At 39.6% G+C, this 27,432-nt stretch overlaps 1 protein-coding gene across 6 annotated transcripts in view; it reads right to left on the minus strand.

Moving 5' to 3' along the window:
* Positions 1-27,432, minus strand: part of LOC143027089 (vascular endothelial growth factor receptor 1-like) — a 269,766-nt gene that overhangs the window by 16,151 nt on the left and 226,183 nt on the right. For all 6 annotated transcript variants that reach the window (XM_076188039.1, XM_076188042.1, XM_076188038.1 and 3 more), the window contains 4 exons: positions 25,809-26,164; positions 15,595-15,722; positions 3,424-3,543; positions 906-1,117 (listed from right to left, as the gene is read on the minus strand). In XM_076188039.1, the coding sequence (XP_076044154.1) occupies positions 906-1,117; positions 3,424-3,543; positions 15,595-15,722; positions 25,809-26,164 (816 nt within the window). The remainder of the gene's footprint in view (positions 1-905; positions 1,118-3,423; positions 3,544-15,594; positions 15,723-25,808; positions 26,165-27,432) is intronic.

Consider the following 27,432-nt stretch of genomic DNA (forward strand, 5'->3'; position numbering starts at 1 on the left):
TGCACTGCCTCTGCACAAAGTCTCTTCTATTCAATAACTACATGGTTGGTGAAGTTGTTTCTACCCACTTCTAAATGAAATCTATTTCCTGCCAGTTTGAGACCATTGTTTCTCGTCTGATTCTCATTCAGTGTGATCATTTTGTCACTTTTGATGTTGTCAGTTCCCTTTAGAATCTTAAAAGCCTGTATCAAGTCACCTCTGAGTCAACATTTTTTTAGGGAAAACAGATTCATATGTTTTAGTCAATTTTCATATGATCTATTTTTGATATTTGGAATCAGTTTTGTGGCTTGCCGTTGTACTTTTTCCAATCTGTCAATGTCTTTAATGAGATTCAGTGACCATACAAAAACAGCATATTCCAAATGTGAACGAATTAACAATTTATATAGCTTGTTAATGACAGATGGACTTTTGAAGTCAAAAGATTGTGCAATCAGTCCTAAAATCTTATTTGCTTTCTCAGAGGCTGAAATACACTGCTTGGATAATTTGAGAATGTTACTGATAATTACATCGAGATCCTTTACATTATTCACTTTTGTTAATGAATTTCCAAATAACTTCTTTGCTTCCTCATCCTACCACTCCCTAGCCTTCCTTCTATTCCCTCCCATCCTCCTTGTTCCGCACACCTTCTTTGCACATCTTGTGACTCCCTCCTTTAAACATCCCCATTTTGCTTCCACTTCTAGTTCTACTCTATCCTTTGCTCCCTCCCACTCTTCACTCAGCTTCTTCTTGTACTCCTTCCCCTTTTCTTTCTCATTTAAGCAGTTTACTCTTAGCACATCTCTACCTTCTGTCCTTTTCCTCTTTCTCCATCTATCCTTCACTCTCAACTTACCTTCCACCAAAAAATCAACCAGATGACTTCATAAAATGTTAAGTCATACACTTACAGTTCATAGGTAGCATAGGGAGGTTGTTCCATCCTCATACCCTTCTCGAGGTTTCGTAAAAACTCCATATCAAATTCTAAGCCTGGGTAAGGGGTCTGCCCTAAGCTGAATATCTCCCAAAGCACGACTCCATAGGACCATACATCACTCTGAGTGGAGAATATGCGGTCACGAATGGCTTCAATAGAAAGCCATTTGACTGGAAGATGTCCCTGCAATGAAAATATAATAATGTTCTTGGAGTAATCTCCTCTCTGATACAATTTTTGTTTAATTGGATAGCTGCTAATGTTCTGACGATCTGTGTAGCTGATCACTCAAAATTGGGGAAGACCTTTTTTCCTCATTGTTCAATGGGGAACAGAAGTTTCCAATATTCATCTGTGAACCAGTATCTGCAGATTTCGAGGTCTCTTACCTCTTCTTCAGCTGGGTGGTAATAATAAATATTTTAATCCTCTTGGTCTATATGTTCACAAGTGAAAATGACCTTACCAAGTGGGCTGTGGTTTTTCGTCCATAACTGTTATGATCAAACATCACTATGGTGTTCTAGTCTGTTTTTTTGAGGGAAGTATCAATTGATTCTGCTATGTATTTAAAGGTGGTTTGAGTTTTTCAATTAAAACAGCTTCTGCTATTTGTAGTCTGTGGTGATCATTTGTATGGTAAATGATTGAAGTACTATATCTTAAATCTGCTGTTTGTGGTCTTTTGTGATGTGTCTTTTTTCCAGAGAAGTTCTGGTGAATCCAATGTAAGTATTTTGAAGGGATGCACAATTCCCTGACTGGCATGAGTGTTTATACACTACATTGTTTTCACTCTGTTCTCTGGAGTTAGCTGTATTGTTCACAATGAGTGACAGTTTTATTTGGTCTGTAATAGCAGACTAAGTTTATCTTAATATTGTGTGCTGGGATAACTCCATTTTGAACTATTCTGCAAATAGCCTTTTCCTCTTTTTTGCTGTGTTCATTATAAAACATCTTATATAATATGTTGATAATTTCCAAATTGTCATTTTTTGACAAACCTTCAAGGAAGCTCTCCATTGTACAGTGAATACCATGTTCTATAATGGCATCGGGAAACCCGTTGTTGGTTAAGAGTTGCCTAATGCATTCAAGTTCATTGTGAGTATCTTGCCAGGTGCTGCAGTGTGTGATGGCTCTTTTGGCAAATGCAGCAACAACATTTTTTTTTGTAATTGCTGCAGCATTCGCCCCTGGCATTCATGACAGTCCCATTATTAGTGGCCTTAGTGAATACGTATATTTTAATTTTGGTGTCGTTAAGGTAAGGTCATTCTCACTTGTGAACATATACACCAAGATGATTAGAATATTTACTATCACCACCTAGCTGAAGAAGAAGTAAGAGACCTCGAAATCTGCAGATACTGGTTCACAGATGAATATCGGAAACTTCTGTTCCACATTGAACAATGAGGAAAAAAAGGTCTGCAATTTTGAGCAATCAGCTACACAGATCGTCAGCGGCTATCCAATGTAACAAAAATATAATAATGGTAATCTTATGATAGGGTGCATCCCTGGAAGATATTTAGGAGGACAAATATGTACAGGAGAGTACATTTTGAAAAATTTCTTGAGTTGCATACTGTAAGTCTACATTTATTAGCACATCTCTCTCCCCTAAGTACACAGCTTACAACCACAAAAAGTTTTGAACATACTTGAGGTCCAGTATAACATCTAGGCTTTGCAACTCCTGAAATTCCAGCTCCACTTAAATTAGAATTTCAAATACTGTATGTATCCTTTGACCTATGAATGCTAAAGTTTTCCAATATCAATCTATCTATATATCAAAATTCCTCATCTAATTCTCAAAAGAGGTAGCCAGCCAAGGTATGCACCCCCACCCCCAACTTATCCATCACCCATCTGTTTCCCTTTTACCATAGCTCCTCATGGATGAAGGACCATCCATGTTCCCCATCTACCTGATCAAATAAGTTTGGTGCTAGCCAGAGCAAAAACAATTAGGCATGACAAAATAAAAAATAAAAAACATCCATTTAGGGTTAACAGGTGTCCTTAACATTTTAATGACTCCAGATCCACATTAGATTGCTCAATACTTGAGACTAATGTGCATTTCCACTGTGAATCTGTCAATACTGATTTTTTCTCATCAAGTACTTTCTTCTTAACTTTTTCTATCCCTTCAACCACTTATATGTTACATGCAATTTATTGAAATGCTTCAGAAATAGATTAATTTGGCAATTAAAGACCTATCTATCTATATATCAAGGGTTTCTTCCTCCTTATAAAGAAGATAGCCAGTCAATGCATGCACCCACTCCCACCCATTGTTTCCCTCTCATTTTAATTCCCTGTGGATGCAGGGTCATACTTGTCTCCACTGTATTAATGGCAACACTGAAATAAGAATTATAAATTAAGATGAGAGTATCATCATCACTGTCCTCTAAAAAGCTAATTCCCAAACTGAAATAACTATTATTAAGAAAAAAAAAACTACTTACCTCACTCTGTTTAAAATAATCATTCTTGTAGATGTCTTTTGCCAAGCCAAAATCAGAAATTTTAACAATGTGGTTCTCATCCAGCAGAATATTCCTTGCAGCAAGGTCTCCATGCAATACCTGTCAATTAAGTTTGTGAGTGGTAGGACTGAAGAAGAATTAAGAGAACTAATGAGGATGATAAATGGGGAGTATGAATGGCAATATGAGATGATGATATAAGAACTGGTTTACAGTTTATGACAACATAAGATGGATGTGGTGAGATGTCATGGACTAGCCTCTGTATTTGAGTTGATGTATCAAATCTCAGCCATGACTTGAACAGTTCCTTCAGTCGAGTAGCTAGTATGATTATTTGCCTTTTAAAGGGATTTTCTCATTTCACAATGACAAAAGAAAGGGTGAGGTGCAAAACTACTTAATTTACATGTTATAAAAATATAGGTTATAACTTACACTAAGAGGGTATGAAGTGAGTGCAAGTGAGGGAGCCAGAGATGCCAATGCCTGCATCCCTTCCTTTTATACAAGGGGCACACAACACCAGTGCCAGTGGCAAGTACCAGTTTGTTATACCTATAAACCTATCCTATTCCTATTTACCTGGCTTCACACAATCTATCCACTTCTTTATTTTTGTGTGAAGAAGGTTTACAAATTATCCATTTCTAATTATACAGAGTAACAGAACACCTTTAAAAATAATAAGGATGCTACTTCTTTGTCATCATTCTTTTGGTGACTTATGACCTTAGTTGTAGGGTGCCTGAGTTGTGTACTCCTCTACTGCTGGCTTGTAAGTCTCATATAACTGGAAATTTATGTAAGGTACAGCCAAATTCAAGTTTAAATCTTATCATCTAATTTAAGATAACCTACTAATTGGTTGAATTTAACACCAATTGGTATTGTCATTTAGGATGGCGAGCAATTATGGCTCTTGCTAGGATGTGGCCTATGGTTTGTGTCAGTGACATATTATGGAACATATCTCCCTTCCTCAGATAAAAATGTTTAAGCCTGTGATGTAAGGCTTGAACACTTTGTATTAGGACATGGCTAGGTGTCAGCTACAACATTTTGTTTTCCCAGGATGTGTTGAATACTTAAATCATATCCCTGGAGTGCTAATGCCGATCTGACCAATCTGTCATTTTTTGTTTTTCCACCTATGATATATTTCAAGGGGTTATTGTCACTCAGGATGATCACCTTTTTGTCAAGAAAAATCTGGAATTTCTTCAAAGCTAACATGAGGCTGAGGGCCTCCCTTTCAATGGTAGAATACTCCCTTTGATAATCCTTGAGGATTTGAGACATGAATGAGATGGGCCTCATGACACTATACTTTTCCTGAGCAAGCATAGCACCCACTGCTACATGACTGGCATCACAAAACAGATAAAAATTCTTACTATAATCTGGGGCTATAAAAACAGGACAATCTGAGAGGAGCTTTTTACATTCCTCAATGACTACATCAGCTCCTTCATCCCACCTGAAATGATTATACGAGAGCATGCGGGTTAAAGGAGCAGCTACCTCTGCAAGGTTTGGACAGTACCTCCAATAGAATCCAAGCATGCCCATGAATCTTCTAACACCTTGCTTCATCTCTGGGACCTGGAACTCCATGATGTCCTTCACTCTGGCTTCTAACAGCATGATACAATTCTGGGCTACTTGATGCCCTATATAGTCAATGGTTTTCCTCCCAAAGGCACTCTCCTTCAGGTTTATGGTAAGCTGGGCTTGTTTTAGTCTGTTAAGTAAATCCTTCAACCTGTGCATGTGATCACTCCATGTATCAGAGAATATAACTATATCATTTGAGTATGCTCTAACACCTGGCAATCCCTTGACTAGCCAATTTACAAGGTGCTGATAGGATGCTCCACTATTTTTCATTCCAGTTGGGGTCACTTTGTACTGAAAGTGCCTGTGTGGGGTAACAAAAGCAGATATCTTGGTAGCTTTGAGTGTAAGAGGGATCTGATGATATCCCTTCATTAAGTCCAATTTTGACAGAAACTTTGCAGCAGTGATTTCCTTGATAAGGTCGTCTATCCTGGGGAGAGGGTAAGGGTCCACCTTCATGATGGCATTCACCTTCCTGTAATCAACACATAATCTCCACTCACCTCCGGGCTTAGGTACTAGGTTTCACTAATCCTTGATTCATACGCTGCTTCACTTCCTTCTCTATGATCCTCTTCTTCTGGGGTAACAATCTGTGGAATGTCTGCCTCACCGGCTTGGTTCCATCTTCTAAGACGACGTTGTGTGATATTGCTTGAGTAACAGTGGGGCATGTGGAAAATATCTCGGCATATTTGCAGAGGAGCACTTATGACTTCTTCATGTATCTCTCCTGCTAGTGATACCAAAGCTATTCTATAGATATGTAAATGGGAAACTAAAAACAAACAGGAAATAGTAAAACTATGCCAAAGGAACACAGAATACACAGATGATACCAAAATGGCTGAAGTTATGTGCAAACACTTCAAGTTGGTTTTCACTAGAGAATAAATACAACAAAGGGTTGAAGAAAGAAAAGTTAAATCCCCCCCCCTCCATGAAGGAAATAATAGTAACATGGAAAGAAATAATGGATCAAATAACAAACCTTGATGTTAGGAAATTGCACGGCCTGGGTAGAATAGCAAATTGGATATTAAAAGAATGTAAAGAAGAACTAGTAGACAAAATATACAATATAATAAGTTGCTTGCTCAAAGAAGGAAAAATGCCACAAGCCTGGAAAAATGCTGATATCATACCAATTTATAAAGGAGGAAATAAGGAAGGCCCAACAAATTACAGACTTGTTTCCCTTACAAGCACTGTAGCTAAAATCTGTGAAAAAGTTATAAAAAGTAGATGGATAAAACATCTGGAGAACAAGATCCTAAATCTGAGACTATTTGGATTTAGACAGGGAAGGTCATGTACCGTAAATTTGATCTGTCTTTACTCAAGACTATTAGACATACAAGAAAGGGACGGATGGGATGATTGTGCATTCCTAGATATAAAAAAGCTTTTGATAAAATCCCTCACAAAAAAATATTAAGAAAACTGGAAACCATAGGAAGGAGACAAGGTAAACTATTGAAATTGATGGAGGACTTTTTGCATGGAAGAAAAATGAGGGTAGTGCTCAGAGATAAGACTTCTACTTAGGAAGACATAATTAGTGGAGTCCCACAAGGATCAGTGCTGACTCCAATAATGTTTGGCATTTATGTGAGTGACATGGACGAGGGTGTATTTATTTACCTAGTTGTATTTTGCGGGAAGGGGAGCTATACTCGTGGTGTCCCGCCTTTGTATCTCGCCGTGTCTAGTTTGCTTTTAAACTCATGAATGGTTTTTGTGCATACTATTTCATTATCCAGTTTGTTCCAATTGTCCAATACTTTATGTGGAAAACTGTTTTTCTTCAGTTCTCTTCTGTAGCTATGTTTTTTTATTTTCTTTCCATGTCCTCTTGTGTTTCTCTTGTCCCAGTTTAGTAAGTCCTCTCTATCAAGTATCTCTGTGCCTTTCATGATTCTGTAGATGGTCAGTAGGTCACCTCTCTCTCTTCTTTGCTCCAGTGTTGGTAACTCCAGTTTAGCCAATCTCTCCTCATATGATAGGTTTGCAAGTGCAGGTGCCATTTTAGTTGCTGCTCTCTGGATTCTTTCTATTTTCTTTATATTCTTTTTGGTGCTGGGTGACCACAATGTCGCCGCATACTCTAGTCTAGGCCTTATCAATGTAACCAATATTTTTTTTATCATGTCTTTGTCCAAGTATGCAAATGCCACTATTATTGATCTTAGCAAGTTGTAAGTCTCCCCAACAATTTTGTTAATCTGTTTATCATAGGACAAGTCGTTTGTGATAATTACAGTACCCCCAAATATTTTTCGGATCCTACCTTCTTTACCTCCTTGGTTCCAATTGTATATTTTCCTGATATTCTGTTTTTGCTTTTTCCAAACCCCATTATGCTACACTTCTTAGTATTAAAGTCCACTTCCATTTCTGACTCCAGTTCCATACCTTATTCAGGTCTTCCTGCAGTGCTTCACAGTCCTTATCAGTTTCTACTTTCCTTAACAGTTTGGCATCGTCTGCAAAGAAGCTCATGTAACAATTCACATCCTTGTCTATGTTATTCACATAAATAGCAAACATTACTGGTGCCAATACAGATCCTTGCAGTACTCCACTGATCACCTCTTTCCAATCTGAATATTTTTCTCTGAGCACTACTCTCATCTTTCTATCCGTCAGGAAGTCCTCCATCCATTTTAATAGGTTCCCTTGTATTCCTCCTATGTGTTCCAGTTTTTTTTTTAGTAATTTTCTGTGTGGTACTTTGTCAAAAACTTTTTGCAAGTCTAGGAAGGCACAATCAGCCCATCCATTTCTTTCTTGAACTCTATTAGTCTTGAGTATAAGCATATTAAGTTTGTGGTGCATGATCTTCCTTGTCTGAACCTAAATTGTCTTGGGTTTATTATGTTGTTGTCTTCCAGATGTTTTACACATCTATTCTTGATGATTTTCTCACAAATTTTGGCTATAGTGCTTGTTAGTGATACTGGCCTATAGTTGGTGGGTTCTTCCTTGTTTCCTCCTTTATATATTGGTACAATGTTAGCATTTTTCCAGTTATTAGGTATCTTTCCTTCTTTGGAAAGATACCTAATGACTTGAAAAATGTGTAATGTCACATGAGCTTCTTTGCAGATAATGCAAAATTGTAAAAAAGTGACTACTGAAACAGACTGTTACTCATTACAGAGAGATCTGAACAGGGTTTGGGAATGGAGTCAGAAGTGGGAAGTGGAATTCACCATTAAAAAATGTAGCATGATGGAATTTGGAAAAATTAAAAAGATATCACTCAAAGTCTAAATTATTGCTGATACTACTCAAACTGTTTGACTGAGCCATTCTTTCTTTTGATTTGTACGCAAATATGGTGGACACACTTCTGTTTTATGATCGATCATGGTTTCAATTCACTCGGAGACCTAACTTCTTTACTTTTTTCTGTTTCCCCTCGAGTATTTTACACACACCAATTATTTCATACAGTGAAGAAGAAAATTTATCCCAGACAGAATGCCCCCATTTATGCGTCACAGAGCCTCTGTATTTGAGTTGATATATCAAATCTCAGCCATGATTTGAACAGTTCCTTCAGTTTAGTAGCTAGTATGATTATTTGCCTTTTAAAGGGATTTTATCACTTCACAAGGACAAAAGAAAGGGTGAGGTGCAAAACAATTTAATTTACATGATATAAAAATATAGGTTATAACTTACACTAAGTTAGAGGATATGAACAGAGTGCAAGCGAGGGAGTCAAAGATGCCAATGCCCGCGTCCCTTCCTTTTATATCAGGGGCACACAACACCAGTGTCAGTGGCAAGTGCCAGTTTGTTATATCTATAAGCCTACCCTATTCCTATTTACCTGGCTTCACACAATCCATCCACTTTATTTTTGTGTGAAGAAAGTTTATGTGACCTACAACTTTAGTCATAGGGTGCCTGAGTTGTATACTCCTCCTCCACTGGCTTGTAATTCTCTCGTAACTGGAAACTTATGTAAGATGTAGACAAATTCATCTAATCTAAGATAACTTACTAACTGGTTGAATTTAACACCAATAGGCATTACCATTTAGGATGGCAAGCAATTATGGCTCTTGCTAGGATGTGTTTTATGGCGCCATATCTGTGTCTCTTTGTGTCAGTGATGCATGGGAAGTGGTAGCATGTGGTTATGATCAAAACAGTGATGTTATATAATGAGAAGTAATAGCATGATATTAGTGCAATACTGAATGTTAGCATGTGATAAACATCAGCATGTAGTGGTGAAGAAATGAGTGCAGTAAACCTTCTGTAAACTAAACTACTCTTATTTCATCCAACCACTTGCTGCAAAGTGCAGCAAATGGCTGGTCAGCTAATCCTTTGCAGATCAATTTACATTCAGCCCTCAGTGCCTGAAAGTTGACCAAATGAACAATGAAGGGAGGTGGAGGTAAATTATAGATTGAGAGAAGCAAGTAAATGCCTTGAAGGAATAAAAAGTGTTATGAGAAATAGGCAACTAGGAATAGATGCAAAGAGGAGAATGTATGAAGGGGTGATTGTGCTGATGGTATTGGATGGGGCAGAGACTTGGTGTAATGGTGTACTTGAAATATTGTATAGTTATTATTGTATACTGTACATATGTTGTAAGAACAAATTTTTGTTACCGCCGTAGGCGCAAGGTACACAAGTCAAGACATTTCCCTGTTCACAGGAGTGTATCTAATGTTTCTTCTAATATGACACATAACCTTTCTAGAGTAGAGCCACAGGATAAACTCAGTTACTGCCATATCCATGGTCATTGTAAACACTCGACTGATCAATGTTTCAAGGTTTTGAAACTTAGAGATGAGACTTCTCATCAGCCTTGTGAGTCCCATTTTCCCCAGCGCCTGTTTCACAACCCAAAGATTTGACCAGTAATGTTCGGTCTCAAATCGTCCCCTTAGTATGTTGAGTCTTCCCGATTACTTACCTTTCAATTTCTTACAAGGGATACGCCTATTTCGATCACTGTAGATACTGGTGCAGAATGTAGTCTCATAAGTAGAAAGGCTTATTTTGCTCTCTGGGAATTGTACAATCTCCCTTTATCTCCCTTTTGTAATCATTTGCATTCTGTGCAAGGTTCTCCCTTGCCTGTTCTTGGGTCTGTTTGTCTTCCCTTACAGTTTCCCTTGCATGCTACAGTTTTCCATGTCACTTTCGTTGTTGTTTCTGGTATTGCCCTTATGTGTGACTGTCTCTTGGGTATTGATGCTCTTACAGCTCATGGCATAGATATTTCTCCTAGTTGCTGTGTAGTGACTTTCTGCAATTTTGTTATCCCTGCATCAGATAGGCCAGTTTCCATTTGTGATTCTCCTGTGCTTGACCAGTCTGCACATTTGCCCTCACCAGTTTCTAAGCGTTTTAACCCTACTTTTCTTTGTGCTGCTGTTGTTATAGGGGAGCATCTTATTGGACCTTCAAGTTCAGTTCGAGTTCCGGGTTGCGTTTCAGGTGCCCCAATAGGGTCTGATGTTCTCTCTCTGCCTGACTCTGTTCGTATTCATCGCCTTGCATTAGAAGGAACTCTTTCCACTATTCGCGAGGATCATGTTACCACTGCGATGGTAACAAATGTCACGGCTGTTCCTATTGCCCTCTCTCCTGGCAGCCACTAAGGCTCCTTTGATGTGGTTGACATTGTTGCTTTCCAGGACTCACCTATCATAGCAGCTTCTGTACTACAGTCTCCTCCAACACGTGACCCTGCTCACTTAGCTTCTGAGTTTGCCACATTTGTAGGCGAGATTGATTTTCCTGGGGAGATGCCTCATCTCATTGAACTGTTAGTCACCCACTGTCAATCTTTGGCTTTGCCTGGTGATCCATTAGGTGTTATAGATCGTGTAGTTCATAGAATTGATCTTCAGCCAGGTGCTCGTCCTGTTTACATCCCCTCTTATAGGTTACCTCACTCTCGTCGGCTTATAGCTCAATCCTTGGTTGACGACTTGTTGCGTGAAGGCGTTGTACAGGAGTCCCACTTGGAATGGAACTCACCTCTTCTCCTGGTGCCTAAGAAAGACGGATATTTTCGTCCAGTTATAGACTATAGGCGGGTTAATGAGGTCACTGTTCCTGACCATTATCCTCTGCCTGTCTTAAGCGACCTTCTTCAGTCCATTGGCAATGGTAATATGGTATTCACCACCTTAGATTTAAAAGCCAGTTTTTGGCAGATACCCTTGGAGGAGAAGTCTCGTAAAGTCACGGCCTTCTCGACTCCCAGTAGACATTATGAATGGGTTCGTTGCCCCATGGGTTTGCGGAATGCTCCCTTGACTTGCCAGTGCTTGGTTAACTCCATATTTCATGGGTTAGTGGGGGATGGACTTTTTGTTTACCTGGATGATTTAATTCTAGTTTCCAAAGATGTGGAAAGCCACTTTACTAAGTTGTCCATGGTCTTGCAACGTTTTGCTGAAGCTGGGTTGAAACTCAATTTACCCAAGTGTTCCTTTTTCAAGTCTAGTATCCAATTCCTGGGTTTGTGGACAAACATGGTATCCACACCACAGGTGATAAAATCAAGGCGGTGAGGGACTTCCCTATACCGAAGTCAGTTGAACATGTACGTTCCTTCCTTGGACTTGCAGGATACTATAGTGCATTCATTAAAGACTTTGCTTCAATTGCTTCCCCTCTCACTCGCCTCCTCAAGAAGGACTTCCTTCCAGTGGCGTGATGTTCATCATGAAAATTTTGATTCCTTGAAACTTGCCCTTACTGAAGTGCCTGTGTTAGCCTTCCCAGATTATAGTCTCCCCTTTACTATTTGTACAGATGCTTCTGGTACAGGCATTGGAGCTGTACTCATGCAACAAGTAGATGGATGTAGACCTCATGTTATTGCATATGCTAGTCGCCAGAGTCCCATTACTGTTACTCATTTAGAAGCCCTGGCAGTGGTGTGAGCTTTAAAGCATTTCCGTGATATCATTTTTGGATATCCTATTACAGTCTACACGGACCACACTGCTGTCACTCAGCTTTTCAAGGGCAAAAATCTTTCAGGCCGCCTAGCCAGATGGTTCCTCACGATTGAGGAATTCAATCCAACCCTTAAACATATCCCAGGGCGTGCAAACAACGTTGCTGATGCACTTTCACGTAACATCCCTGTTGCTGCTGTTACAGTAATTGACAACTTCTCCCTGAAGGATCTGGCCAAAGCCCAGCGTGAAGACCCTGTTTGGTCTGCTGTCATTTATGCTTTGGAGTCTGGTGATGATACCACCTTACCAGCTTTACCAGTACCTCTGTCCCAATTTTCCTTGCAGGACAAGGTTCTCATTTGTAATGTGGAAGTGTTTGAGCAGGATGTGGCACAGCTAGTGATCCCTGAGTCTCTAGTTCCCGTTGTTTTGTCCCTTGCTCATGATGCCCCTCAGGCTGGTCACCCAGGTCATGACAAAACTCTGGCTATGGCACGTAAGAAGTATTGACCTAAAATGCGACTAGACATTACCTCTCATGTAGCCCAGTGTAGTTCTTGTGCCCAGAACAAAGGTTCTACGCGCACTGCTCCCATCTTAGAGTACCCTACCCCTTCTCGCCCTTTTCAGACTGAGGCTATAGACCTTTGCAACTGCCTTGTAACACTCAAGGTTCTGTGTATGTCCTTGTGTGTGTGGACCACTTTAGTCGTTTTGTAATATTAGCTCCCTTACATAACAAGTCTGCACCAGTTGTAGCCCATGCTTTAGTTTCTCATGTTTTGTGTCCATAAAGTACTCCTTCAGTGCTCCTAAGTGACAATGGTACTGAATTTAGGAACGAGGTTTTGGCAAGTATTTGTGAACGTTACGGCATCACACAAACATTCGTGACTGCTTACCATCCGGTGTCCAATAGTCTTGTAGAGAGGATGAATAGGAAGATTCTAGATATACTCAGACAAGTTCCTGGTGGCTTTCATGAATCTTGGGAAGATTGGCTCCCCCATGTCAGTGCTTGTAATAATAGCACCATTAATGTTTCTACAGGCAAAACACCTCATTATGTCATCTATGGAGTTGAAAAACGGCTCCCTTATGATGTGATTGACAGCCCTGCTCATCCCCTCTACAATTTTGATGACTATAGTCAACTCCAGAGTCACACGTTGCATGCCATTTATAACTCTGTGAAAGAAAAACTTGATGTTTCCAAGGCTGAAATGTTGAAGCACCAACATATTCGTGCAAAGCCTGTAACCATCGTTGTTGGTGATCATGTGTATAAGAGCATACCTGACCGCCAATCTAAGTTAAGCTGTAAATTTACTGGCCCCCGTTTTGGTTATTGAGAAGTTGCAACCCAACAAATTCAGGGTCTTTGATCCTTCACAGGGACTAAGCGAAGTGGTGCATGTGGACAGACTTAAGGTCACTCAAGTGCCTATCCCTGCATTTACCCAGCCTCCCCCAATGTCCCCAGTACAAACTATTCCTGTATTAGCCTCTCATAATTATAATCTCCGTTCAAGGGGTCCTGTGTCTTCATAAGTGAATATGTATATTGTTTATGTTGTTAATTATGTTTGTCTTGACCCGTATCCTGTGTCTTCATAACAGAATATGTACAGTGTTTATGCTGTTATTTCTGTTTGTCTTGCCCTGTACTTTGTGTCTTTTTTTTCTCTCTCTCTGTTAAGTGTATTGATTTGTGTGTGTACCTCTTGTTAGCTATTAAGTGTCATGTCCCGGACGTCTGGCAATTGCTGTCTTTTTCTCATGTTTAACTGGCGCTAGTTCTTATATTCCTTTATATGTTTGTATATAGTTCTTGTGTATCTTTATGTGTTACATTGTTTTGTGTATGTACATTTATATATTCCTTGTGTTAAGTAATTATGTATGTGTATTATTTTTATGTATAGGGTGTGCTGATGAGCTAATTTCTTTCCACATTTTTGTCATTCCCCTGTGGTGTGTGTGGAGTCAGATGTATATGTTGTCCATTTTGTCTTGCTGTGGTCAATTGTTTTTCTCGTTTGCTCAGTGGGGTAACCAAGTGGTGGTGGCCGAGCAATGTAATGGTGTACTTGAAATATTGTATAATTATTATTGTATACTGTACATATGTTGTAAGAACCAAGTGTTCTGCTCGCTCGCTCGAGTTTTCCCGCGCTAAGTTGTTGGCGTCCCTGAGTGGGCAGTTGCTATCATGCCTTCCAAGTGTACGCACGTTTCTATCTGTTGTGCTAATTAATATATACAAATTCGATTTTGTTTTGTTTAGCCACCCCCTATACATCGGTATTTAAAAGAGGCAGAGAGGAAAAGTTTAAATGTGTTTGAGATGAAATGTCTGAGAAGTATGGTAGGGGTTACAAGATTGGATAGAGTGAGAAATGAGGAGATGAGGAGGAGAGTGGGAGTGGAAAAGGAGATGGCAGATAGGGCTGATGAAAGATTATTGGGATGGTTTGGACACATGGAGAGAATGTGTGATGAAAGATTAGTAAAAGAGGTGTGGTTGGCAGAGATGGAGGTAGTTAACTTGAGGGGATGACTGGGGATGAGATGGATGGGATGAAGGGGGCATTGAACAAAAAGGTAATGTCAGTTGAGTAAGAAAGGGTAAAGGCAGGAGATGGGGATGAGAGGAGAATGACTGTGTATGGATGATACTGTTATGCAAGGAAGGGAGGGATGGGGGATAGGGCGTACTTATGCGTGAATGATATTTTGATGTAGCCCAAAGGGATTTCTCTCTGTCTTCTTGTGTTCTGCATGAGGGGACAGAGAGGGGAGGCCACCGATTAAGTGAAGTGGCCTTGCTGTGGATGTGCTGTGTCTTGCTGCATTGCATTTGACTCAGGGCAGTTGGCGGATGAAGGGATGACCTGTCATCTATGAGGAGATGAGATGTTAGGGGTGGAAAGGGTTGTGGAGGGATGAAATGGGTGGGAATAGGTACATGTCTTTGACTTAGCTACCTCTCTTATAAAGGGGAAAAGCTCTGTATATAGATAGATAGAAATCTAACTTTCAGATAAACTGTCTGACCCTCCTCCCTAAGGGTTTACTGTCATTGATTTGTATTCAGTTATGTTTTTGTAGCCTAATAATTGTTATAAGTTTGGAAAGCAATGATGTACAGAGATTTGTGTATGAGTAATGATATATACTTGTTATATATGTCTACATGGTAAAAAAAATAAGGAAACTGTTGCAAAAGGTAACATGACAATGAAATATAGTGAATAATTATATATCAAAGAGCCAAGACAAATTATTACTTTCCTTATGATGTTCATTTTTTTCTCTTAAATTGGTTTCGTTTATTCTTCTGACTCTTGATTCAGAATTTTTTTCTTTAATAACACATTTCAATCCCACTGTTGTTCCTCTACCTTCACATCATAACAGAAGTTACAGAACACATACTACAATGCCCCATACTAACAACACAATATATTTTTCCTGAGTGACTTGTAGTCCCAGCAAGAGGCAGTGGGTCTTCTGCAAGAGTCTACAGGCAACAGACTGATTGATCACTCCATCTTAATCTATGTTGCCTTACCTTCCTGAAGGAGAGGTATTCCATACCCCTAGCAATCTGGTAGGCCCAGCATAGGAGATCCTTTGAGCAAAGGGGGGTGGCCATACCAGGCACTCCACGTACATATCCATCTGATGCTCCACTACTTTCTGCAAAGTAGTTGACATATATGCACATCAATTATGTGTACATATATATTTTCTATGAATGTCCCCTTTGCGGCAATAAGGAGAAGGATGTCTAGTCCTATCCCCGTCCTGTTTTTTGTCGCCTTATACGACTCAAGTAGGAATACATAGTGGCAGTATTCTTTTCTCCCTCCACAGGGTTCAGCAAAATGAGAAAATCAATATTCAGAGAGAAATGGTACAGGACAATAACAATAGTGGGGGGATAGCATAATGGAGGGACAGTCACAGTATAATTAAGTATCATTATTTATGAATAGAGATTTCCTCTATCACAGGCAAAATGATGTGTGGCTCTGGTTTGTAGGGGTGCCCCATATAGACCCTAATGTATCTTCTGCATGCTACTTAGCAGCTTTTAACCACACATTAACATGCAAGCAATACCCCAGATGGAGTATAGAGAGTTAATGATAGCAAATACAGTGTTTAGGAAGAAAGTCAAGCATAAGTACACATGGGAGAGGGTAGTGAATGGAAGGGTGGTACACAGAGCATTTATGGACTATATAGTGGTAACCAGGAGAATAGTGGAGGTGGAGGGAAGGGTGATAGATAGAGCATTAATGGACTATATAGTGGTAACCAGGAGTATAGTAGGAAGAGTTAAGGATGTACATGTTCTAAGGGGAGAAATTGGGGGAATATCAGATCATATTTTGTTGGAAGGTAAGTTGAGAGTGGAGGATAGTTGGAGAAAGAGGAAAAGGAGAGAAGGTAGGGAGGTGCTTAAAGTGAACTGCTTAAATAAGAAAGAAAAGGAGAAGGAATACAAGAAGTTGAGAGAGTTGTGGGAGGGAGTGAGGGATAGAGTAGAACTAGGAGTGAAGGAGGAATAGGGATGGTTCAGGGAGGGAGTCACAAGGAGTGCAAAGATGGTGTGTGGAACAAGGAGGATGGAAAGAAATAGAAGGAAGGGTAGTGAATGGTGGGATGAGGAAGCAAAGAAGGTTGTAGGAGAGAAGAAGCGAGCATTTACAGATTGGTTACAAAACAGGATGAGAGAATAATATGAGAGGTACAAAGAAAAGAGAAGAGAAGTAAAGCATAAGATAAGGGAGGTAAAGAGGAGAGCAGATGTGAAATGGGTTGAGAGTATGGTAGAAAAATTTGAAAGTAATAAAAAGATTTTTGGAAAGAAATTAAGAGAGGAAAAGGAGGCAAATCAAATAGAAAAGAAAAGGTAAAAGGTGCAGATAGCAGTAAGAGGAAGATGGGCAGAGTATTTTGGGGAGTTGCTTAATGTGAAGGAGGATAGGGAGGGAAAGGTAGTTACAGTGGGAAGTGCTAAGAAAATGACAGTGATGAGTGAGGAAAATGGAGGAGAAATAAGGAAAGATGAGGTGAAGGCAGTTTGTTAAGATGATGAGAGCAGGTTAAACACCTGGGTTGGATGGGTTTCATGCAGAATGTCTAAAAAAAGGAGGTACAGTGATGGTGGACTGGCTGGTGAGACTATTTAATGTTTGTTTAAGAGAGGGTAGAGTGCCAGAGGACTGGAAGAGTGCCTGTATAGTTCCAATTTACAAGGGAAAAGGGACAAGTGTAAATGTAGTAGTTTCAGAGGGATCAGTTTGTTAAGTGTAGTTGGGAAGGCTTATGGGAGGGTTTTCATTAAGAGGATTAGGAGAGAAACAGAGGGAGTAATTGCTAAGGAATAGTTTGGGTTTAGGAAAGATAGGAGTTATGTGGATCAGGTTTTTGTGGTAAGATAGATATGTGAGAAAGCTTTAGGAAAAGGTAAGGCTGTTTTTTGGGCCTTTATGGATTTGAAAAAGGCTTATGACCGGGTAAACAGGAAGGCACTGTGGGAGGTATTGCAGATATATGGGATAGGAGGAAAGCTTTTAAGAGCAGTCAAGAGTTTTTATGAGAGTAGTAGAGCTTGTGTTAGAATAAAAAATGGAGAGAGTGAGTGGTTTGAGGTAAAGGTGGGACTTTGCCAGGGATGTGTTATGTTGCTCTGGCTGTTCAATTTGTATGTGGATGGGGTGGTGTGAGAGGTAAATGCTAAGGTAATGGGTTGGGGATTGGAGATGGTTAAAGAAAATAAAGAAAAGGGGAGATAAGCCAGTTGTTGTTGTTGTTGTTGTTATCGTTCCCTAGACTGTCTGTCCGAGCAGTCCCGTCTCCCCAAGGAATGCACTAGCCGAAACTGGGTTTTCCCACAAATCCTTTATAGAGTGTATGTTGTGTTGTTTTCGTGCATGATTGTGTATAATGCAGTCTTCCATTATGTGTTGTATGGTATGGGGTGAAGTGTTACATCCTGGGCAGTTGTTCACAACGCGGTCATCCAGCCTCTTCTGGTAGCTTAGAAGTGCTGGGTGGTGACCGCACCGCAGTCTGGCCAAGTGGACTCTGTCCTTTCGTGGGAGAGAGGATTCAGAAGGGTGGATATCAGGGGGTCTGGCATGCAGCAGTGTGTTGTCTTTCAGTGTGTTAATGGAGTGGTGAGTGATATGATTATGAATATGTTGTTTGCTGATGTTAGCTGACAACACTGTGCTCTTAGCAGGATTAGAGGAGGGATTGAGGAAGTTAGTGACAGAGTTTGGGAAGGTGTGTGAAAGAAGGAAGTTGAAGATAAATGTGGGTAAAAGTAAGGTGATGAAATGTACAAGGGGAGAAAGTGGCAGCAGAATGGAAGTGAGTATTAAGGGAGAAAGACTGGAAGAAGTGGATTGTTTTAGATACTTAAGTGCAAATATGGCAGGAAAGGGAGGAGTGGAGGTAGAGGTAGAATGTAGATTGAGAGAAGCAAGTAATGCCTTAGGGGATTAAATAGTGTATTGAGAAATAAACATTTGGGAATGGATGCTAAGAGGAGATTGTATGAAGGTATGATTGTGCTGACAGCACTGTATGGGGCAGAAACATGGAACATAAGAGAGGAAAAGAGGAAGAGAGGAGGAGTTTGAATGTGTTTGAGATGAGCTGCCTGAGAAGTATGATTGGGGTTACGAGGAGATGAGGAGGAGAACGGGGGTGGAAAGGGAGTTGGGAGATAGGGGTTGATGAAAGAGTATTGGGATGGTTTGGAGACATGGAAAGAATGAGTGAAGAAAGATTAGTAAAAGAGGTGTGGAAGGCAGAGGTAGAAGGAGTGAACATGAGGGGGCGACCAAGGATGAGATGGATGGATGGGGTAAAAGGGGCATTGGGAAAGAGGGGAATGTCTGTTGAGGAAGGACAGGAGAAGACAGAAGATAGGGGTGAATGGAGAATGGTTGTGTATGGATTAAGCTGTGATGCATGATGGGGGAGTAGGTGGGGGATGGGGGGTGAAGGAGTATGCGTGAAAAATAGATTGATGCAGCCTGAAGGGATTTCTCCTGCCTCTTTTCCATTTCTGCATGAGATGGTGGAGAGGGTGGGTTGCCAATTTAATGAAACAGCCTTGCTGTGGATGTGCTGTGTCTTGAGACACTGTTTCTGACCCAGGGCAATGGGCGAGATGCAGGAATGAGCCATCATCCAGGAGGAGCCAAGATAAGAGGGAGGGAGGGGGGTGGATGGGAGTGGAGTATGTGGGAATGAAATGGGTGGGAGTGGATATATGCATTTTATTTTGGCTACCTTTCTTGTAAGAGGAAAAAGCCTTTGATATATATATATATATATGTATACATACATACATATACCAAGGCTTTTTCCCCCTTCCAAGGGAGGTAGCCAAAAAGGGAAAGGCATAAAAACACTCCCACCCATTTCATCCCTAAATACACTCCACGCCCCTCCCACTCATCTGAGCACCTCCTGGATGACGGATCATCCCTGCACCCTGCCCACCGCCCTGGGTCAGAAGCAGTGTCGCAAGACACAGCACATCCACAGCAAGGCCGCTTCATTTAATCGGCGACCCCCCCCTCTCCGTCCCCTCTTGCATATAAGGAGAGGACAGGGAGAAATCCCTTCGGGCTGTGTCAAAATTTACTCACGCATACTACCCCACCCCCCCGCCCATTCCTCCTCATACAATCACAACATCATCCATATACAACCATATATATATATATATATATATATATATATATGTATATAAGTACATATATAATTGTACTTGTCTGTTCAAATACATATATTCACTTACTGTTTTTACCTATTTGTAATATACAAGGAAGGAGCTACACTCATAAGGTCCTATCTCTTTCTATGTCATCCTTAGTTTTGAATTCACTTATGGTTTTAGCTTGGCTTATATTAGCTAAGCTATTCCAGGAGTTGGTGCATCTGTATAAAACAATGTTTCTTGACATCCTTTAAAGATATGATTTTTTTTTTACTTGTTCCTTGTAAGTCTCTTCTATCCCAAACTAAGAAATCTCCATTGCCTTAAATGACTTGAATGGAAAATAAATTTACACACACATACATATACCAAGCTTTTTTCCCCCTTACAAGGGAGGTAGCCATTGAAAGGTGTAAATCCATTACCATACATTTCATTCCCACATACTTCACTCCCATTCACCACCCCTCCCTTCCTCTTTTTTTTGGCTCCTCCTGGATGACGGGTCATTCCTGCATATCATCCACTGCCCTGGGTCAGAAGCAATATAGCAAGACACAGCACATTCACAGCAAGCCCACTTCATTTAATCAGCGACCCTACCCCCTCTGTCCTCTCATGCAGAAATTGAGAAGACGGAGAAATCCCTTCAAGCTGCATCAATATATCATTCACACATGCTCCCTCACCCCCCATCCCCCATCCACTCCCATCACAGCAACATCCATACACAACCATTCTCCACTCACCCCTATCTTCTATCTTCTCCCTTCCTTTCTCAACAGACATTCCCCTATTTCCCAATGCCCCTTTCACCCCACCCATCCAATCCTTGGTTCCCCCAAGGGTGTTCACTCCCTCCACCTCTGCCTTCCACACTTCTTATACTAATCTTTCTTCACTCATTCTTTCTGTGTCCAAACCATCCCACTACTCTTTCATCAACCCTATCTCCCAACTCCCTTTCTACTCCCATTCTCGTTTTTACCTCCTCGTTTCTCACTCTATCCAGCCAAGTAGCCCTTACCATACTTCTCAGGCACTTAATCTGAAAACACATTTTAATTCTTCCTCTGTTATGTTCCATGTTTCTGTCCCATACAGTGCTGTTGGCACAATCATACCTTCATACAATCTCCTCTTAGCATTCATTCCCAAATGTTTATTTCTCATTATACTTTTTAATCCCCCAAGGCATTTACTTGCTTCTCTCAATCTACATTCTACCTCTACCTCCACTCCTCCCTTTCCTGCCATATTTGCACTTAAGTATCTAAAACAATCCACTTCTTCCAGTCTTTCTCCCTTAATACTCACTTCCATTCTGCTGCCACTTTCTCCCCTTGTACATTTCATCACCTTACTTTTACCTCTCAATCTACATTCTACCTCTACCTCCACTCCTCCCTTTCCTGCCACATTTGCACCCAAAAATCTAAAGCTATCCACTTCCTCCATTCTTTCTCCATAAATACTCACTTCGAATTCGCTGCCATCCACTCCTTTTGTACACCTCATCACCTTACTTTTCTCCACATTTATCTTTAATTTCCTTCTTCCACACACCTTCCCAAACTCTGTCACTAATTTCTTTAATCCCTCCTCCAATCCTGCTATAAGTGCAGTGTTGTCAGCAAACTGGCTTATCTCCCACTTTTCTTTAACCATCTCCAATACCTTGCCTGTTACCCTTGTGTCTACCTCTTGTACCACCCCATACACATATAAATTGAACAGCCAAGGCGACATGACACATCCCTGGCGAAGTCCCACCTTTACCTCAAACCACTCACTCTCTTCATTTCTAACTCTAACACAGGCACTACTACTCTAATAAAAACTCTTGACTACTTTTAAAAGCAATACCTCCCACAGTGCCTTCCTGTCTACCTTGCCATAAGTCTTTTCCAAATCCATAAAATTAATTTCAATATAAAAAAAAACAAAAAACTATTATCATTCTATTAGACTAAACATTTTCTTCTCCTGAGTTGCCAATTACTTTGCTTCCCTGTCCATACTTCACACCTATGATGAGACAAACAACACAACTGCAGTATAGTCTGGATAATGTATGAGAGCAATTACTATATGAAGTTTTAGTAAATCAAACTATATGCATACTATCTATATACCGAGAGCTTCTTCCCACTTATAAGAAAGGTAGCTAAGTCAGAGGCATGTACCTATTCTCACCCATTTCACTCCCACCCCTCCCATCTCAGCTCCCTGTGGATGACGGGTCATCCTTGCATCCGGCAACTGCCCTGAGTGAAATGCAATGTAGCAAGACACAGCACATCCACAGCAAGGCTGTTTCACTCAATCATTGAACCCCCCTCTCTGTAGCCTCATGCAGAAAAAGAAAAGGGGAGAAATCCCTTTGGGCTACATCAAAATACCATTCACACACACACACATGAGAGATCTGAAAAAGAACAGCTTTCCTCACAGAGTAATAGACAGTTGGAACAAGTTAGATAAGAAAGTGGTGTGTGCAAAAACAATACATGAATTTAAAAATAGTTTAGATAAAATGAGATATGAAGATGGGACACCACGAGCATAGCTCCTCTTCCCGTAAAATACAACTAGGTAAATACATGAGAGATATGAAAAAGAACAGCTTTCCTCACAGAGTAATAGACATTTGGAACAAGCTAGATGAGAAAGTGGTGTGTGCAAAAACAATACATGAATTTAAAAATAGTTTAGATAAAATGAGATATGAAGACGGGACACCACGAGCATAGCTCCCCTTCCTGTAAAATACAACTGACAAACATGTAAATAAGTCATTTGGAGAGACCTACAACCTATTAAGATCAACGAAAGTGGCCTTCGACTACATGGATGAGGAGATGGTTAAGAAAATAATTATTACATTGATAAGACTGAAATTAGAATATGCTATATCAATGTGGGCACCTAGCACAAAGAAGAACACAAAGAAATTAGAAAGAATCTAAAGAGCAGCGACAAAAATGGCACCCACACTATCAAATTTGACATATGAACAAAGATTGGAGAAATTACAGTTGTCAACATTCGAGCAGAGACCGGAAAGAGGCTTTGTTGACCATTTTCAAAATTATGAAAGGGATGACCTATTAAAATGTGACAAGAGAGAAACAAGAGGACACAAAAAGAAACTAAGAAAGACAGTTACAGAAGAGACCTGAAAAAGAATAGTTTCCCATACAGAGTGATCAATGTCTGGAACAAATTGAACAGTGAAACAGTGAATGCCAGAACTATACACGATTACCAGAATAAACTGGACGTGGAGAGATACAAAAACGGGTCATAACGAGCATAGCTCCCGTCCCGTAAAATACAACTAGGTAAGTACAAGCAGTGGTTGGAGTCGGATGACTGGAAAGAGCTTTGCTGTGCTAGGCAGTGCTTTGTAGCTAGAATATTTTGGAACAACACTAGTTGTATTTACAAACGAGAAGGAAGTTGTGAAACTCGAGAGACCGAAATGGAGTCATCTTTACACAATTTAGTGCTAATTACTTAAAATGGAAGAAAATAAAAGTGAAACATGGAAAAACAAACCAGTAAAGATATGTCTGGACATGAGTAGGGCGGAATTACCACTGGGGATAATTCCCAAACGATCATGCATGAATGAAACCCCCCAAATCTTATCAAAGGTTTGAAAGAGAAGGTGGAATTTTGGGTTGGGGGGTGGAAATGGATAGAGAGCCTAGGTGTGAGAATATTTTGAGAAACAGGGAGATTACCGATTTATTAGATGAAATAATTGAATTGAAAAGTGAGCACAAGGCAATGTACAGAGAAATAGCTCAACTAAAAAAAAGCTAATGAAGAGACCAACAGGGAGCTTGACGGACTGAAAAGAGGAATTGAATATGATCAGGGGTGAGAATGAAAGATTGAAAAATGAGGATATAAACAAGAGCGTGAACTTAAAAAAAAAGAAGTGAAGGAGCAAATACAGGCAGTGACTGAGAGTGGGAGAGACAAGGAGACTGATCTCCAAGAGATAAAGAAACAATGGAAAGTGTGGGACAAAAAAAAAAAAAAAAAAAAAAAAAAAAAAAAAAAAAAAAAAAAAAAAAAAAAAAAAAAAAAAAAAAAAAAAAAAAAAAAAAACTTTCAAATAGTATAACAAGTGAAGGAAATGACAAAGAAACGGTAATCAAAGTAATTAAGGAAAAAGGAAATTTGGTCGGGCAGTGGATAAAAAAGTTCATTGTAATTTATGGTATTAAAGAGAAATATGATGTATATAGATATCAGAGAGAAAAAGATGAGAGATTGCTAAAGTAATTCTGATGGAGCTTCAAGAAGAGGGAGAGGATATGGGCAAAGAAATTGAGGAATTGGATAGAATGGTAAAATACTCTAAAGGAAAATGATATAGACCATCAAAAATAAAATTTTGGTCTCAAATGATAGCAGAAGTACTAAAAAAACAAAGCTAGCAAATAGTAAACATTACAAAAATGTATGGATAAAAAAAGAAATGAGCAATGAAGAAAAAGAGAAAGAAAATGCACTTAGAAATGAAGAAGAAAAAAAAATAGAGACTAAAAAGAATTATTATTTTTTGAGTGCTGGACCTGAGGCTCAAAAAACGGTTTATAAAAAAAGGAAACATAATAGACAGAAAAGGATGAGAAAGGAAAAAATGAAAAATAGCTTATACTAACATAGATGGCATTATTTCAGGACTGAACAAATTAAACGACTATCTGGCCTTAGAAAAACCAGACAATAATGGGAACTGTGCAAATGAAATTAAAAAGTCCTCTACCACCAAACACTGTGAGACAAGGTCTATACAGCCATTGGATGAAAAATAGAAAGGAGAAACTGGGTGGAGGAGTAATATTTTTGACTAAGAAAGGTTTAAATGTGACTAAGATAACAGAAGGAAAAAATAATGTGGAATCATGATAAAAGTTGAAAACAGTGACATGAAAAGTAGATTTGTAGTAATATATGTAACACCCTAAACACAGTCTTGGACAGAGAGTAATCATTCCAAACTGTTGGAAGACATAAAGAATGTACTAATTGATTTACTGAAAGAAGGAAATATAGTAATCATGGGTGACTTTAACTCAAAAGAAATATGTTGGGAAGAAATGATGGTGAAGGGTGGAGAAGACCTCTGGGGAAACATACTACTGGATATGACCATTGAATACATAATGACTCAATGGGTAAAGGAAAATATCAGATATAGAAGCAATGAGGAACTGTCGAGACTAGATATAATATTCATGTCAGACCCTGATATTGTGGACAGAACTGATTACAAAACTCCAATTGGGAAGAGTGACCACTTACTAATAGAATTCAAACTAAAAGAACAAATGGATTTGAGAAAAAATGAGAAACATGTAAAAGAAAGACAAATGTACAACAAAATGGATTTTGAGAAACTCAGAAAAATCTTTAAATGCAAATTGGGAAAACTTCTTAAATGAAGAAACAAAGATGGAAGAGAAATGGAACATACTAAAAGAAATTTATAATGAGGGAATAAACAAATATGTACCAAAACAGAAGCAAGAAAGAGTATACTGTACATTAAGTGCTGGTACAACAAAAAAGGACAGAAGATAGGGGTGAATGGAGAGGGGTTGTGTATAGATGATGCTGTGATGAATCCTCTCCCATCACTCATTTTCTTATCCTCCCACTGCTACCACCAATCCCTCCCTATCCTCCTCCACATTCAACAGCTCTCTAAAATATTCCTCCCATCTCCCCCTTATTGCTTCCTCTTCATCAAGATCTGTCCATCTGCTCCTTTTACCTTTTCTTCTCTACTTTACTCAGCTCCCCAATTCTTGATTTCCTTCCAAGTCATCTTTTTATTGCATTAAAAAATTTCTGTCATATTCCTCCCACATTAGTTTGATTAAATAAGATAAAGAGGTTGAGCCCTATGAGTGTATCTCTTTTCCTGTACATTACAAATAGATGTATACAATGGGGTTAACATTGGCAGGCATGTCTATATAAGAAGCAGGTTACAAAGCATAACTTCTCACCCATTGTCATACAAGTCATATCAGACATAAGTCCCATTGAAGATCCTGAGCCACTGCGCTGTCGGTAGGAAGTTGTAGAGAATCCATTCTTCATAAAACTAAATGGATCTGAGTCGCCATTGCACGAAACTTGATCCTTGTTTGGAACAGGAGAGCCAACACTGGTATCAACAGTTTCTGGATAACTTATGCCACTTGTATTGCTTTTAAGAGTTGGAGAGGTAACTTGGGGACTCCCTGGTTTGGAGGATGAGTCAGACATAGTGCCAGCAGGTTCTGCTGTGTAGGTGATTCCATCTGGATTGAACTGTAGTGCTGCATATTTAATACGTGACTGGCGGGATACTGCACGACGGCTGAGTTAATAATGAGAAGGTTAATTTTGTATCAAATAGGCAAAGGTGTGCATAACTTAACTTTATATAGTTCACTTTTCAGTAATACAACTTAAATCTTTCAGAACTGTATCATCTAAATATTTTTAACAAGCACTTCTATCATTGGGGACAATACTGTGCTGAAGGCAGTCAGAGATGGTGAAAAGGAAATTTAAGGAGAACAAAAATAGAAATGATGGTATATGGAAGAAGGAGGTTGGGTGGAAATAGAACAAAGGGTAATGAGTAGTGGGATGATGAAGTGAAGAAGGTTGTAGAAGAGAAGAAGCGAACATTCATGGACTGGCTGCAAAGTAGGATAAGAGAAACATATGAGAGACACAAAGAAAAAAGAACAGAACCAAAACATGATAAAGGAGACAAAAAAAGGAACGCAAATATAAAATGGGGGTGGAGTATGAAAAAATCTTAAAAATAATAAAAAGATGTTTTGCAAGAAAGTTAAGAGAGGAAGGGGAGGCAACTAAAGTAAAGAAGAAAAGGTAAAAGGTGTAGATGGAGAAATGATAACAGAAGAGGTGGTAAGAGGACGATGAGCAGAGTATTTTAGGGGGCTGTTATATATGGAGGAGGATACAGAGGGATTGGTGGGAGCAGTGGGAAGTGCTGAGAAAATGACTGTGATGGGTGAGGAAAATGGAAGAGAAATAACAAAAAATGAGGCGCAAGTACTTATTAAAATGATGACAGCAGGTAAGGCACCTGGGTTAAATGGGTGTCATGTAGTGTGTCTGCAGAAGGGGGATGCAGTATTAGTGGACTGGCTAGTGAAGTTGTTTAATGTTTGTCTATGGGAGGGTAGAATGCCAGAGGACTGGAGGAGTGCTTGCATAGTTCTGCTTTAGAAGGGAAAAGGGGACAAAAATGTGAGTGTAGAAGTTTCAGAGGAATCAGTTTGTTGATTGTAGTTGGGAAGGCTTATGGGAAGGTTTTAATTGAGAGGATTAGGAGAGGAATAGAGGGAGTAATTGGTGATGAACAGTGTGGGTTTAGGAAAGGTAGGGGTTGAATAGGTCAGATTTTTGTGGTAAGACAGATATGTGAGAAAGCTTTAGTAAATTTAAGGATGTTTTTTGGGCCTTTATGAATTTAGAAAAGGCTTATAACAAGGTAGACAGGAAGTCACTATAGGTTTTGTAGATATATGGGATTGGGGGAAAGTTGTTAAGGGCCTGTGTTAGAATTGGAAATGGAAAGAGCAAGTGGATTGAGGTAAAGGTGGGGCT

This window comes from Oratosquilla oratoria, chromosome 7 (genome assembly GCF_046742065.1).
Source record: "Oratosquilla oratoria isolate Oo_2021 chromosome 7, ASM4674206v1, whole genome shotgun sequence".
NCBI classification, from domain to species: domain Eukaryota; kingdom Metazoa; phylum Arthropoda; class Malacostraca; order Stomatopoda; family Squillidae; genus Oratosquilla; species Oratosquilla oratoria.